This window comes from Crocuta crocuta, unplaced genomic scaffold, assembly GCF_008692635.1.
Source record: "Crocuta crocuta isolate KB4526 unplaced genomic scaffold, BGI_CrCroc_1.0 scaffold431, whole genome shotgun sequence".
NCBI lineage: Eukaryota > Metazoa > Chordata > Mammalia > Carnivora > Hyaenidae > Crocuta > Crocuta crocuta.
Genome location: NW_027528859.1, coordinates 367,593 through 384,022, shown reverse-complemented (window position 1 = coordinate 384,022; position 16,430 = coordinate 367,593). Strand labels below are relative to the sequence as shown.

Below are 16,430 nucleotides of genomic sequence, written 5' to 3'. Positions count from 1 at the left end.
AGTCCATTCCAAAGTCCCAGAAATTCTGATTGCATTGATAGAACAGATGTTTTGTTTTCATTTGGGTTTTTCTATTGTTTGTTGTTTAAGCTTCTCCGAGTTGAGAACTTCAATATTGCATTCTTCTTTTAAACAGTGGTTTAAACTGTGGAATTCTAAACTAGCAGCACTAGTATCTCCCAGAAACTTGTGTGAAATGCAAATTCTTAGACCCCACACCAGACCTAGTAAATGAAAAACTCTGAGGGAAGGCCTTAGCAATCTGTGTTTTCAAGTTCTCCAGTGATCTTGATACATCCTAGAGTTAGAACTACTGATTTGAGAAAAAATAATGTTTCCTATAAACAAAATATCAACTACGGGAAACAAAATGCATTTGATAATCATCCAAAAGGTTGTGCTAATTTAAAGCACCACTCTAAATACAGAAGGGGACCTTACAAGCACAATAGAATTGTACTTGTGGAAACACGCATCACAACAACGTTTTATAACATTTTTAATATTTATTTTTTGTATGATATGCTCAGTACTGAAGGGACTAATTTTCATATTAATCTTTTAAAAAACAAGCTATAATAGACAGAAAAAGTACCTGATGAATCTGGCATTGGGTAAGGAAGCCTCAGAGTCAAGGATACCTTTGCATCATTTCTTCTCCTAGAGAAGTCTCTCTCTCTCTCTCTCTCTCTCTCTCTCTCTCTCTCTCTGTGTGTGTGTGTGTGTGTGTGTGTGTGTGTGTTTGACAGTAACATTTTCTCTTTCCATTATGCTGTTTGACTATGTGCCACTTGATAGCTCCGTCTATTCCTATGGAAACCAAGTTAGTGGATGGAGCCAAGCTTGGAGGAGGCACTGGGGAGAAATATTAGAAGAGTTCAGCCACAGAGCAACTAAAGATGTTGCCTTTCCTTCAGTCAAATCCTCTTTGAGAGCCAGAATCTGTTTCAAGCCAGGGAGATGTTCTTGGCTGATGTATTGTCTAGCTGCTCTGCCAGATGGATGAACATCTTAAACTGGAAAAACAACAAATACAGCTCCTATTCTGTCTTCAAAGTGCCATTCTTAGCCTTTGCTTAGAGAATTCTCAAGTAGCTTTTAAAAACTGTTTTGAAGTTTTGCTGAAGGTGGCAGGTTAGTGATGTTACCAGCATGGTTGTTGAGTAATTAGAAATTTTTAGCTATAAAGCAGAGTGTTCAGACTGGACTGTCAGAAATTTATGGAAAGGGGAAAAATATCTGAAACTGGAAAAAAGAAGTTGCAGGTTTAATTCCAGTTTTAATGCTCAGTGAATTCATGTCATTCAAAAACTTGTTTTTTGTAACTGTTTGCTTTCCTATAGAGTCAGGTTAAATGAAAGACCAAAAAACCAGGGTACGACAAGACACCTACATCAACTGAAATCAGAAAAGAGCCAAGCAAACAAGAATAATCAGGAAGGGCCATTCTTTTCCAACCCACTTATATTTGATGTGGGAGTAGTTTCTCATGGTCTAGAAAAAAGAACAGTACTGGATTGCATTGTACTGAGCTATTTATGTGGATATTTAAATTATGTTTATATTTCAGTTATATGTAGAAGTTCATTTTTCTAATTTTACACTTTAGTTTATGCCAGGAATTATTGTTTTGGAGTAAACAGTGGAAGCAGCTATTAATATGGATGATTTATAACCCTATATCTTGAATCTAGCCATCTCTTCCAAGCTTTAGAGCCATATATATTCTTTTCATTTTTCACTAGACATCTTTATATAGATATCCCTCAGAAGCCCCAAGCCCCACATGTTAAAAAAAAAAAAAAATAGAACTCCAAATCTTCATTTCTAACCCTTTTTTTCTTTTCGTCTTTTCCATTGCTGATCACTCTCTATCTTGTACCCATGCAGGAGTCCTCATATATTTCACTAATCTGTCCTCTTATTTCCATTTAGCTCTCAGCATTTCTATTCTGAATTGCTGTAGTAACCTTCTGACTGGTCTCATTGTCAAAGATCTGCCCCCCTCAAACTGATGCTTCACATGCCCACCGGAGCATTTTTTAAAAAACACAAATCCACTCATGTCATTTCTTTCTTAAACTCTTCATTGGCTCCCCATTACCTACACAAGAACTTTTAGACTCTTTCTCCTGCTATATTAGACATTCTATTTTCTGTCCCCTGTCCACCTATTTCAGTCCTTCTTATACCTCATTTCATATTACAGTAATAATTCTATATTATTATTTTTTATTCTATTATTATTATTATTATTATTATTATTATTATTTTAGGGCCTGAAATTTTATACAAGGTAAGAAGTTGATCTATTACTGTTTCATGGATGCTGACAATAGACAAAAGATTCCAGGGCCAGAGACAAAGAAGTTTGTTATTCACAGCATAACCAAAAACATTGGCATCTATACATTTACATTGATTTCCCTTGCCCCTAAGAATGATGAGGGAGTTTCAGAAGGCCCAGATGGATGATGTACACATAGTAGGTTTCCATGAGAACTGAGGAATCTACTGCTTTTACAATAAGCAGTAATTAAGCACAGAGGGGGAAAAAATGACCTCATTTCTCAAGTTGATTGTTGCTAACACACCCCTGAGAACTTGTGTAAGTCAAGAATGATCAAGACTTTGGACTTTTGGCTTAAGAACATGCAGAGATGATTTGGGTCCATGGTGAATTGCCTCTCCCAACAATCCATCACTTAGTCCTACATGTTCTTGACATAAGCATGCTATTCCATCAGTTACTCTGATTAATCTGACCAACAGGGCCTGCAAACAAATCTGTTTAATATGTCTCATATGACATTTAATTAATAGGACTCAAAGCAGCAGGATGAGAACAACCTGCAGTATTAATTCAACTATGCCCCTCAGTGTCCTGGATTAAGTCAATTGTTAATAAGGACCAGGGTAAACAATAGGTCTTACCTTATACAACCACGATATACTCTAAGACTAGTCTATTATCTATTATGACTTAGACAAGAGAGTTTGACCTACTGATCTTTGGTGCAATTACAAATAATTATAGGAACACCAGATGGTCTAATGGAGGAATATTTCATGGCCCTTTCTCCCACTACATACAAACTTAAAACCTGAAAAGGCACAAGTCACCTTAGTTTCAAATTTGCTGTTAAACTTGGATCACCATTACATTCGACTTGGCTAAGTCATGATACATGGGCAGTATCACCAAGTAGTTACAGCTTTGATTGCCATACATGGCATAACCCAAAGCTTCTCACACATCAGGAGAGACATATGACTTTGTATCCATTAGGTTAAAGTAAGGTTGAGCCAGTCCCTGTGTTTCTACATGTACGAGGATATCCACATTCAGGAGCTACCATTGATGGTGTCAAGCACAGCAAAAGACTTCAGGACCATCCATGTCCACTTAGGTTTTTCTATTTCATAGCACATGAATGGCAATGACAAACACAAGAAGTAGATCAGATTGCTAGCCTCAGCTGCTCTTTGATTCAGGCAGCAAACAATATCCAGGATGCAGTACTGGATCCAGAGGACAAAGAGCATTAATTATCCTCTCCCTCCCTGCATCTCCCAAGACCTAACAGATCCCCTTCCCAGGTGCTGAAGTGTTATCCCATCCAAATAGCTGTAAATTAGTGTATTCCATCCAAATATCTATTACCTCTTCACCCTTTCTCTAGTCATCTACTACTTGCACCCATGTCCTTCATCTAGAAGGGTAGATATGGAACAGATTTACAGAGACTCATTATATCCCCCATCTTGGCCCATGTGAACACTATAGGAGGACTTGGTAAACAGTGTACTCAATCAAGTGGTCATTATGGATGTTTATGATCTAGGACCATGTCCATCAAACAAACCCAGGTGGCTGAACCAGAATTAAAAATTAGAATCTCCAAACCCCCTTTTGGGTGGGATGCCATACAGGCCCTCTACCAACCAGGCCAGCCTGAGATAGCTCTTAGGGAAAAGAAATAAGCATCATAACCAGGAATGGGCAAAGAAGAAAACCAAATATTCAAAATAGGCATATATAATCCCCACTCCTTTTATTCTGATTATTTACCAGGTGGCTGCCCTGAGGATATGAGCTCTTTCTAGGGCCACATTCAGTAGCCTAAATGCCTCTCTCAGGTGTGTGGACCAGGAGGAGGTAACAGGTAAAGTCAGAAACCTTTTAGAGTTTATTTTGGAGGAGGCCATGCCTGCTCTCAACAATTTTAAATTCTTAAGGGTGCTAGAGAGCATGGGATGCCCATCAAATACCTTAACTTTTGGCACATTGTAGAGTGGTCTTTGTGACAAAAGGCACACCATAACCAGACTGCGACAGTCAGATGGTCTGGAAATCCCAAAACATGAAATAATTTAGTGTCAGAGGCCTCAGTGCTGTGGCTTGTATAAGCTAATCAAACTGGAACAACAATACCATAACCTTGAAAATGTCAGGTTATAGTGAAGCATGATGGTGAAGCATGAGGTGACCTTGGAAGGAGTTGTCAAAAGTCATTGCAAGGAACGAGCAGGAGCAATGCCCTGTTAACTGGCTTCCTTCATCGCACACACAAAAATAGGCCTACATAGAGAATATACAAGCCTGCTATGCAGTGGTAGCTTCTACACCAAATTCCTATCTTTTACTTTGTGCCTAGTCTATGATGATGGATTCATCGCCATGTTTAGTACAATGATGGATGCAGATGGTAAATGGCCAATGACCTGGGCAAACAGGCTTATTCAGCAACCTGATTCCAGTTGGTCTTATAAGAGAATGAGCCCTTACTATGGGCATCTACATGAGTGACCCAAGCTGTTTAGTTGGCAGCCACAGTTGTTTCCATAATTTGTAGCTGCAAAGAGGAGTATTTTTAATCTACCTCCATATATAGTCTTCCAGGTGGCAGATAAGATGACTAGAGCATTGGCAACAACCCAAGAGGTAGTAAAAACATGCCCCTTCCTTAGGAGTATTGTCTAAGGTAAAAATGTTGGCTTTCTCTGGGCTGACTTGCCTTTACTGTAGTCAGTCTTCCAGAGTCATCATTGAGGTTGGACTGCCTCCCAATGGACACCATCAGGTTTTAGCCAAATTATCAGTAAACCAAGCCAAGGCATTCAGAGGAAACTCTATGCATCAAGAGCACTATTAAGCCGGGAGCTTTGCTTCAGACAGTGGCTACCTCTATGCCAGTGCTTTATCCTGATTGCCAGACAAATAAAGCCACAGCCAGGATTAGGTACATGGTACACTTGGCTCTGTGCTATTAGGCAAGTCTTTGCATTTACTTTCACTTTTGAACAGCTGCTCATTCCTCCTTGTTCTCACCATTAGTTTCCATGTTAGGGATTCCTTGGCTCAGAATCCACAACCACGTTGCCTTCAGCTCACTGTCGCATTGTCATGCAAACATCCCTTCCTCTGCCTGCCCAGAGAACAGTGACCAGAGACCAAGGCACCATTTGGGCAGCTTGTTTTAGTTCTACTTGTCACCACTGAGATTCATTAACAGATAGGACAGTGGGATCTCTTACCTCCTCCGCCTTGCCCATAACTTGGGTACCATCTCAGAGAGTCTTCTCATCCCTGAGCCTGGCCTGCAGGGCCCTTGTCCTTACTCTTCAAGCAAACTATATCTTTGTCAGCATCCCTTCCCCATCACCTGTACTGTCAAGGCTTGGATTTAATGTTGCCCTACTTTTTCCTTTAATGTATACTAACTCATACAAGGCAATAAAAAGCTTTATTACTGATGCCACAGTGACATGAGCACTTGCACGCTTGCGTCAGTTTCCCTTGTCCCCGAGAACTGTGGCAGCAACACAGAGAGGACCCAGGTGGATCCTAGGCATGCAGTGGGTTTGCATGACATCTGAGAAATGCTGAGTTTGGGGAATCCCCAGACTTTAGTGTGTGCTAACCAAGCCTGCTCCTTTTCTAATGTCCTGCAGGACATTAAAGTCCTTCAAGAGCGCTGGCTGCAAACCCAGCTCTGAGGAACAACCTCAGTAAAGAGGAGTCAAGACCTTGCATTCTTGGCATACCCAGTTAATACAGGCAGGGACACTCAGGACCCATGGCAGATTGCTTCTCCCAGCATTCCTGTGGTATTTCCAAGACTCACTTGTGTCTGCAACCATTATAGAAAAGTTTGATATTATGAGATCACTGATATTTGTGCCCTAAATACTTCCCAGGGATAGTGATTCTTTTTAAAAATTAATATTGTAAAATGCCTTGAGAGTTTATAAATATATAATTATAGCGACATCATTGGAATTAATAACAAATCATGTTTCTATTATTTCCATTTCAGTTGTAAATAATGTATATTTTGGCACATAATATGATTAGGATTTAGAATGAAATATGGCAGAATGCCTACCTTACATCCGTATGTGCTATTTCATATACACATATATAGTTGTAATATTTTCCAGGACAAAATTATGTACGAACCTATAAATGAACAAAAAATGTAGTGAATATTTGTATACATAGTGAACAACTGTTTTCTCTTCAACTACAGCGAGAGTAAATATAAATTCTAAGGAAACAGAACAAGAATGCAAAGATCTTAATCGAGGAACATGTAGGTCCCAGAGTACTGTATTGGTTTGGGGAAATTATCTGTTCTCTTTGGTGTTTCAGTAGGGAAAGGGGCTGCTACAGGCAGGGTTAGCCAAGTCTTTTTTTTTTTTTAATATTTTTATTTATTTCTAGGAGAGAGAGAGAGACAGACAGCGTGAGCAGGGGAGGGTCAGAGAGAGAGGGAGACACAGACTCTGAGCTGGCAGTCAGCACAGAGCCCGACGCGGGGCTCGAACCCACAAACCGCGAGATCATGACCTAAGCGAAAGCCGGAAGCTTAACCGACTAAGCCACCCAGGCGCCCCAAAAGGGTTAGCCAAGTCTTAAGCGTTGGAGTCTATTAAAGTAATTGTTTCAACTGAAGAGAAAGCAAATGGCAAAGGTTCCAAGGAGCCAGATATAGAAAGTATGGTAGCCATTTGGAGAAGAACAGTAGAGGTAGGGAATCAGAATGTTTTGAAGATCAGCTGCCAGCAGTCCAGAAGTTAATGATTAAGGCACTTACCAGAACAGGGAGCAGTCTTGTAGAATATGATTTCAGATCCTTCTGGCTCAGGAAGATACTCCCTTTTTTTCCCACTGAGTGAGTGAAAAGTGGTCACATTAAAGCCAAGGAAATACTTAGAATTGGGGGGTATTCTTTACCTTCATATGAAGCTATAGCTTTAGAGGAAGCCCTTTGTCAAGACAAGGGGCAGGGGCAGGACAAAAATGAAGCCTCGGGCCCAGGAAGACCTCTCTCGTATCACCGGAGACAGGGCTGCAAGAGAGCATTATGAGAACAGATTGTTTGTGGGCCAAGAGCGGGTGTTAGCAGCTGCACGGGTGAGAAAGGAGAGGGAGAGAGAAAAGAAAAACAATAGCAAACAATCTTCTCTTTATTTTTTTTTTCCTTTTTTAAAAAAATGTTTTATTTTTTTCTGAGAGAGAGACACACACATACAGCATGAGCAGGGGAGGGTCAGAGAGAGAGGGAGATACACATTCTGAAACATGCTGCAGGATCTGAGCTGGCTAGCTGGCTGGAACTCGAAAGAGAAGAACAATCTTCTCTTTAAAATGAACCTACAGGGGCGCCTGGGTGGCTCAGTTTGGTTAAGTCTAACTCTTCATTTCGGCTCAGGTCCTGATCTGACGAACCATGAGGTGGATCCCCTCTGTGCTGTCAGCGTAGATCCTGCTTGGGATTTCCTCTCCCTTGCTCTCTGCCCCTCCCATGCCAGTGCACACACTCTCTCTCTTAAAACAAATAAACATTAAAAAACGTTTGTTAACGTTTATTCATTTTTGAGAGACCGAGAGAGACAGAGCACAAGCAGGGGTGGGGCAGAGAGAGAAGGAGACACAGAATCCCAAGCAGGCTCTGGACTCTGAGCTGTCAGCACAAAGCCTGACACGGGGCTTGAACTCACAGACCACAAGATCATGACCTGAGCTAGTCAGATGCTTAACCAACTGCGCCACCCAGGTGCCCCTAAACGTTTAAAATTAATAAGTAAGTAAGTGAATAAATAAATAAATAAATTTTAAAAATGAGCCTGCAAAGAAACATTCCAAAATAAATGAAGAATTCTAATGCTAGGAAAGCTAGCAATATCTTTATTCAGATCATGAATTCATTCCTAGCTGAAGAGCATAAACAAAGCAAACAGACAGTTCACACAAAGAGAGAAGATGTTTGCAAAACCAACCAAGAATTCGTATCCAGAATATGTAAATAACTCCTACAGATCATTAAGAAAAAGACAAAGAGCGAAATTGGGAAATGAGTAAACAACACAAAAAGGCTATTCACAGAAAGAAGCAAATGGCCAATAAACATATAAAAACATTCCACCTCAATCAGGAAAATGAAAATTAAATCCATGGTTAAAACACAATTGTGTATCCATTTTATTGGTAAAAGTTAGCAAGTGTGACAAAACCAAGTGTGGCGAGGATGTGGAGAAATAAAAATTCTCATACATTCCTGGTGGGAATAATAGGAATCGCTGCATTAAAGAGCACTTTTAACTCAGCAGTTACAGAAATGTTTGCACATTTACCAGGAGACATGTACAAGAAAATTGTCCAGACGGTATTGTCCGCAGTAGTGAAAAACGAGAACTATGCTAAATATTCCTCTAGAGAATAAAGAAATAGTTATTTTCATATGACAAAGTACTTTCTCCAGTGAAAATATATGAACCAGAGCAACTTGGATAAATCTCAACAAAGCGCTACTTTGAGAAAAAAAGGTGGCATGTGATCATAAAGCACTATTTATATAAAGACTTAAAGTATGTTATGTAAAACAATACTCTGTAGCTTATGGGTGCGTACATGTGTAAGAAACAAAAGCATTCATTGGAATGGTAAACTCCAAATTCAGGATAGTAGTTTCTAAAGAGGGAGAATTGGAGAGGGGCACAAAGGGATCATTAACCATATTGATTCTGTTTTATTTCTTAAAAATAAAAAATCTAGGGGCGCCTGGGTGGCTCTGTCGGTTAAGCCGACTTCGGCTTAAGGTCATGATCTCATGGTTCATGGGTCAAGCCCCACATCGGGCTCTGTGCTGACAGCCAGCTCAGAGCCCGGATACTGTTTCAGATTCTGTATCTCCCTCTCTCTCTGATCCTCCCCTGCTCACACTGTCTCTCTCTCTCTCAGAAATAAATAAAACATTAAAAAAATTTTTTTAATAAAAAATCTAGGGGTACCTGGGTAGCTCAGTCGGAGAGCATCCAACTTCTGCTCGAGCCATGATCTCACGGTTTGTGAGCCCAAGCCCCACTTTGGATCCTCTCCCTTCTCTCCCTGCTCTCCCTGCTTCTCCCCCATTCTCTCTCTCTCTCTCTCTCTCAAAAATAAACCTTAAAAATAATAATAAAAAAATCCGGAGGAAAATATCAAGTTATTTCACTCAATTCCCATATTATTGTTATTAAAGTTAACTGACCATATGCTTTTTCTAAAAAAGGAGTCCATTTTAGAGAACTGGACAGACAAAAAATATAAGGTTAAAAGTAGCATTTTGGATTGATAGATTTCCCAGATTCCTTTCAAGTGGTGTTCTCCAAGTCAGAGAGCTTTTTTTATCCTCTTTTACCTTTTTAGATATTGTAGTCCTTTCCCTATATTTAGGGGAAATCCGAATGTCAATCATTTACATCACAGAGAAAGGAAGCTCTTGTTAATATGGGAAGATTAAGATGAGGATTATGGCTACCTGGCAAAAGTAAAACATCTTATTCAGTGTTTCAGAGACATTAGTAAATGTTTTTTCACTTCTGGGATGTAACAGACCAGAGCATATCCTTTTAGCGACTAAATCAGGACTTTAACTTCAGCTCTTTCAACTTGTGCTCACTACCATCAGTTTTCTTTTTCTTTTTTAATATTTATTTATTTTGAGAGAGGGAGAGAACATGCATAGAAGCATAGGGAAGGGGGCAGAGAGAGGGGATAGAGAGAATTCCAAGCAGGCCCCCGCACTGTCAGCACAGAGTCCAACGTGGGGCTTGATCTCATGAATCATGAGACCTGAGCTGAAATCAAGTTGGACACTTAACTGACTGAGCCACCCAGGCGCCCCCCTACCATCAGTTTTCTTAAGAATATATACTTTTTTATCTATTATCTCCTGCACTCCCATACTGTATACTATTCAGTCAGAAATTATAAAAACAGGGGCGCCTGGGTGGCTTAGTCGGTTAAGCGTCCGACTTTCGCTTGGGTCATGATCTCGCGGTTCGTGGGTTTGAGCCCCGCGTCGGGCTCTGTGCTGACTGCCAGCTCAGAGCCTGGAGCCTGCTTCAGTCTGTGACTCCCTCTCTCTCTGACCCTCCCCTGCTCACGCTGTCTCTCTCTCTCTCCTAGAAATAAATAAAACATTAAAAATAATTAAAAAAAAAGAAAATATTATAATAAAAAAAAAAGAAATTATAAAAACAGACCCCAAAACGGTGTTCACATGAGGATCAAATTCGGTGTGCCCCTAAGAGATGGTGCTAAAAGATTAACTTCCAAATCCTCCTTATTCTTGCATTTAAGAATAAACCTGAAAACTTAAGAAGTCTGAGTTTTAAGCAATATTGAGGAAACACTTAGACATTTTGTTTACTTGTTTTGTATTAAGAGGGCTTTATAGGAAGCAAGGTTGGCTATGATAGGGGTTCCCAGTCATACAACCTTCAGAAGGTTATCAAAGTAGCTTCCTGTCTCAAACTGGTATCTTCCTCTTTTCCACTGACACTAGATATATTCTCCTGATTTTAGCTCTTAGAGTTCTCTGCCGCCTCTGCTCCTTCTCAGAATTGAACTTGCATACCCTGGGCATCTAATAAATGCTTGTTCATGAGACCAAGAAGTTGATGGTGGTCCAAATGTATTACGGTGTTTCTAGTTCCGGCATTTATAGATAATATCTGTTGTGTCTTTGCCTTTGGGAACAGAAGCTGATATCTCCCCAGGGTTCCCGCTGAATTCCTACTGGGTGCGCCCTTATCGGTCCTATGTCATCATTCTCTGTAGGTAGAGTGTAGGCATCTTTCTCAATGTAAAAAAAATAAAAAATAAAAAACCACTATTTATGACATTCCAATTATTTCCGCTTTTACTTGTCCCTAACCTTGGCTCCCTCCAGAATTGCTAGCTGAAGTGTGTGTGCTAGGTATGGTCAGATCTTTCTATCTAGATGCCCTCAATCATGGGCCATTCTTGTGTCTACTTGATTGGCTACATTTTGTTGCCTCCTCCACATTGGAAAACTGTTCATAATAGAACTAGCAAACATTTACTGAACATTTACTTTGTGCACTAAGCGCTTTACAGATATGATCTGTATCATTTCATATGCACAATCATCTCAGGTGCTCATATTATCCTTATTTTGCTGATGAAGAAATAGAGGCACAGTAAGATACTTTATTTCACCTGTAAAACCTTTCCATGATACTTCTGTGAGGAGCAAAGATGTCATTGCTTTATAACAAGACTCAATGAATGTTTTTTGAGTAGGTGAATAAGTAAATATTATCACTTAGTGCGCCGTGTTTTCTATAGGTAGAATCCCCAGAATGATGTAAGGTGTAAATATACAAAGCACTGTGTCTGTAAGTCAGTAGTCACCCCCACCGACCTATTCTTGTTTCTTTCTTTTTCTTTCCCTTTTCCTCTAAATTTCAGAATCAAAATGATTGTCTGATTGAATATCTTTAAAAGGTCATGATGAATTATTCTGTAATATTTGAAATGTTATGCTCAGAAAGGTCAAGCTTTATTTTTTGGTGAGAAGTACCACATAGATTTGTTTCTCCTGGGCACCATTTCTTTTTTCAAAGAAAAGATGGCAAGAGATTTAGAGCAGAGTGCCCTCTTGAGGAAGTTTTAGCACCTTACTTCTCAAAAGCTGGCACTGGATGGCATGAGAAAGCCAGATGAACAATGCTCCAATAAATGAAACATTAGAAAGGAAGAGTAACCAAATACCAGAGTCTGAGAATTAAGATTCTTAACTATTATGACCTAATATAGCAACATTAAGAATTTGTAGACAGAGAAACCTATGGAAGGTATTTTTAAATTAATTAATTTATTTTTTAATTTACATCCAAGTTAATTAGCATATAGTGCAATAATGATTTCAGCAATAGATTCCAGTGATTCATCCCCTATGTGTAACACCCTGTGCTCATCCCAGCAAGTGTCTTCCTTAATGCCCCTTACCCATCTAGCCCATCCCCACACCCACAACCCCTGAAAGGTACTTTATTTCCTATTATTTACTCAGTCCTTCAAGTAAGCATCCATGTTGTGCCAGAAGCTATGCCCAGCACCATGCTCAGTAAAACACAGTCTGTGCTATGAAGCTTAAAGCTCGTGAAGGAGATCACAGGGAAGGGAAATAAACAAATATATGTAACTACAAACTGAGCAAAGTACTATGAAGGAGATGGGAAGGTACTAGAATAAAGCACAACAAAAATAAGTTCCAGTAGAAGTGGCCAAGGAAAGCCTCCCTGGGAGGAAATAATTGAGCTGAGTCACTTTGCTTTTTGGTCCATTCCAAGTCTGCTCATCTAATATAGACAGCCCGGTGGACACTTTTTTAGCCTCTGGTTCTTATCTGGGGCCCAGCCCTTGAGCTGAGTTGAGTCCTGTCTCTGCCCCTGTGGGTGTGAGCAGGGAGCCATCATCCTTCTGCACCTCATTGTCTCTCTAGTTGGTCCCTGTGCCTTAGAGCCTCACACTCACCATAATGGGGGGAGGGGCTGCTTAACTAATAAATGTCTTCTTACTAATACTCATAGCCTCTCATGGTAGAATATCAACACATTATGACGCTACACTTGATCTTAGCCAAAAGGCCGAGAAGCGATCACACATTATGACGCTAAAAAAAAAAAAAAAAAATTTCCAATAATGTTAAGGATGTAGAGGATCTCAGAAGATCAAAGGGACAGATAATGCTGACTGCCACTCTGCTTTGCATAGGGAGAGATAAGCAGGCATGAAGCAAGCAGAGAACTTGACCTTGTTGTAGAGTTTGATTATACTGAATTTCTTCTTACTGTTTCTTTTTTTTTTATTTACTTAGGGAAATTATCGTTTCATGAAACTCTTACTTACACGCAGAGCAAACTGGATGCAAAAGGATCTGGAAGAGATGACCCCTTTGCACTTGACTACTCGGCACAAGAGCCCAAAGTGTTTAGCGCTTCTGCTGAAGTTTATGGCACCTGGAGAAGTAGATACACAGGATAAAAACAAGGTAAGGGATGGGTGCCTGGGTGGCTCAGTCAGTGAAGGGCCCAACTCCTGGTTTCAGCTTGGGCCATGATCTCATGGTTCCATGAGTTTAAGCCCCACATAGGGCTCTGCACTGATGGTGCTGAGCTTTCTCAGGACTTTCTTTCTCCCTCCACCTCTGTCTCTCTCTCTCTCTCTCTCTCAAATAAATAAATAAACTAAAAAAAAAACCAAAAAACAAAAAACCAAGGTAAGGGACTGTCAAGATCAGGAGGCAAATAAGAGCAAAAAGCAAATCCACATCCTTTTATGATGTGAATCCTCAAGGAAGAGTTCCTGCTCATACACATGGAGGAACATTTCCACGTCTCCATCCTCCCCAGTGAAAGATTTCACTTAAAAGGGCAAATTTTCTTAACTCCTCTACACTTCCATTTTCTCATATGTGAAAAGGGGATGATAGGGTTGTTGAAGATAAAATGAGATCCTACATATGAATAGGGTTTAACACAATGCCTAGTGCATGATAATAAAATAACACTCAATAAATGTTAGCTATACAGTAAATATTATTCGTTTCACTTTGGCTCTGCCATCTGCTCTGGCACTTGTTGCCAGGATCGGTTATATTCCCAGCTCTTGAATTTTAACATACTGTACACGCCGGCCACTGTTTTGACCAGTGCTTTGATCATTCTTTACAGGGGAAAAAAATGTGGTGTTCAGTTTGACAAGCGCAAAAATCTTCTTCCTTTCCGCCAGGTGCCAAATCACGGAGACTTACTACGTCCAGCACACCCATGTGATTAAACCTCCTGGGATTAAACCTGCTGGGCTCATGTCTAGTGTCCCTTTCACTGTCCTTCATAGGCTCTTGCTGTGCTTTTCGGGATTTGTTCACCCGTGACTCACACAATCCCGCTTTCTGAAATCAACTCTGACCTTATTTTACAACTACAGTAAACCAGTATCTCTTAACTCATACCACGTTTGAAGTGCTAATATTTCACTGGGAAAGCCCTTTGATCAGTCCACAGAGCCCCGTGAATCACTTACAAAGGCACAGGTGTCTTTAGGCACCATGATGTCTTAGGCAGTATCTTCTAGGAACTCTCCGCTATCTTCGAGTCCTCGTCTGTTCTTCTGTTACGGAACAGGGACGGGAGGTTATCCAGTCAGACAGATGGAAAACGGATCTGCAAGGTCCAGGCAGGCACAGAGAGGAGAGCAAGACAAAAGCTCAGCAGTGATTCTCAAACTATTAGACAGGAAGGATCTGTTTGTGTGTGTGTGTGTGTGCGCATGTGGTTTTTTTTTAAATTTACAATCTGTCACAGATCTGAAATTTTATATCATATATTAAAACTGAACAACAAAAAACCCCAATGAGATAACACTTCACACGCTTTAGGATGACTGTTAGTACCAAAACAGAACATAACAAGTATTGGTGAAGACGTGGAGAAATTTGAACCCTGTGCAGTGCTGGTAGGAATGTAAAATGGTGCAGCCGCTTTGGAAAACAGTATGGCAATTTCTCAAAAAATCAAACATGGAACTACCCTATGATCCAACAGTTGCACCTCTGGGTATAACCCAGAAGAACTGAAATCAGGAATGTGAGCAGATATTTATACACCCATGTTCATAGCAGCATTATTCACAATAGGGGAAAGATGACCACAATCCCAATGTCCATTGATGGATGGTTAGAGAAACAAAATGCAGTCCATGCAATGGCATATTATTCAGCCTTAAAAAGGAACAAAATTCTGACACATGCTACAACATGGATGAACTTTGAAGACATTGCCAAGCGAAAGGGTGGGAATAGGTGGAAATTGGTAGTTATTGTTAAGTGAGTATGGAGTTTAGTTTAGGAAGATGAAAGAGTTCTGGGGGTGGAAGGTGCCAGAGTTGCACAGCAGTGGGAATGTGCTTAATGCCACTGCACTGTACATTTAAAACCAGTTAAAATGATAAATTGTGTTATGTACATTTTATCACAGTAAAAAAAAAAAACAAACTAGAAAAAATTTGTTTAAAGATGTAGAAAGTACAATCCCAAACTTTGTACTATTCGGTTCAACAGACCTAACGTTACCTTTCAGGAATTATATTCAGAACAAACATAGCATAGCAAAAGAATTACAGAAACCGTATATGTTTTTTATTGAAAATGTGGCTGTAGGGGCACCTGGCTGGCTCAGTGAGTAGAGCATGAGACTCTTGATCTTGGGGTTGTGAGTTCAAGCCCCACATTGGGCATAGTGCATACTTGAAAAAAAAGAAGAGGGGTGCCTGGGTAGCTCAGCCCGTTAAGCGTCCAACTTCAGCTCAGGTCATGATCTCGTGGTTTGTGGGTTCGAGCCACGCATCCGGCTCTGTGCTGACAGTTCAGAGCCTTGAACCTGCTTCGGATTCTGTGTCTCACTCTCTCTCTGCCCCTCTCCCACTCACACTCTGTCTCTCTCTCAGAAATAAATAAACATTAAAATTTTTTTAAGATAAGAAAAAGAAGGAGAGAGGAAAAAGGAAGAAAATGTGGCTCTAAGAAATTATTTGCTATTATATTTGTGACTGGTTTTGTTCTATAGTCATTACTAAATAAAAAGTAATGAGTGACTCTTCATATTAAATGCCCATAGGTGCACTGTACATGAATACCACATATGTCAACATTTAAAGTTTTTAGTGTAACAAGTGAGCTTCATTCCTACTGGCAAATTATCTGATTCTAGATTGGATTGATGACACTGCTATTCATAAGGGGTAACGTACAGCCCAACCATTTCTTTGTGTTTCCTCAGTAACTCTTCAAACACAGGGACCATTCTTACTGTGGCGTATTGACAAGAATGGCCGAGGGGATTTTAAAGCAACACCAACAAGTTTAGAATGTTCATTAAAGGTTTTTCTTAATGTTTATTTATTTTTGAGAGAGAGAGAGAGAGAAAATGAGTGGGGATGGGGCAGAGAAGAGGGAGACACAGAATTTGAAGCAGGCTCCAGGCTCGGAGCTGTTAGCACAGAGCCCAACGCCGGGCTCGAACTCACTAACTGTGAGATCATGACCTGAGCCAAAGTTGGATGCTCAACCGAC

General features: G+C 40.2%; 1 protein-coding gene across 1 annotated transcript in view; it reads left to right on the top strand.

The window, feature by feature from the left end:
• The window catches only part of INVS (inversin), a 163,466-nt gene that overhangs the window by 73,124 nt on the left and 73,912 nt on the right, over positions 1 to 16,430 (top strand). The window contains exon 4 of the mRNA XM_077756096.1: positions 13,176 to 13,349. Coding sequence (XP_077612222.1) covers positions 13,176 to 13,349 — 174 coding nt within the window. The remainder of the gene's footprint in view (positions 1 to 13,175; positions 13,350 to 16,430) is intronic.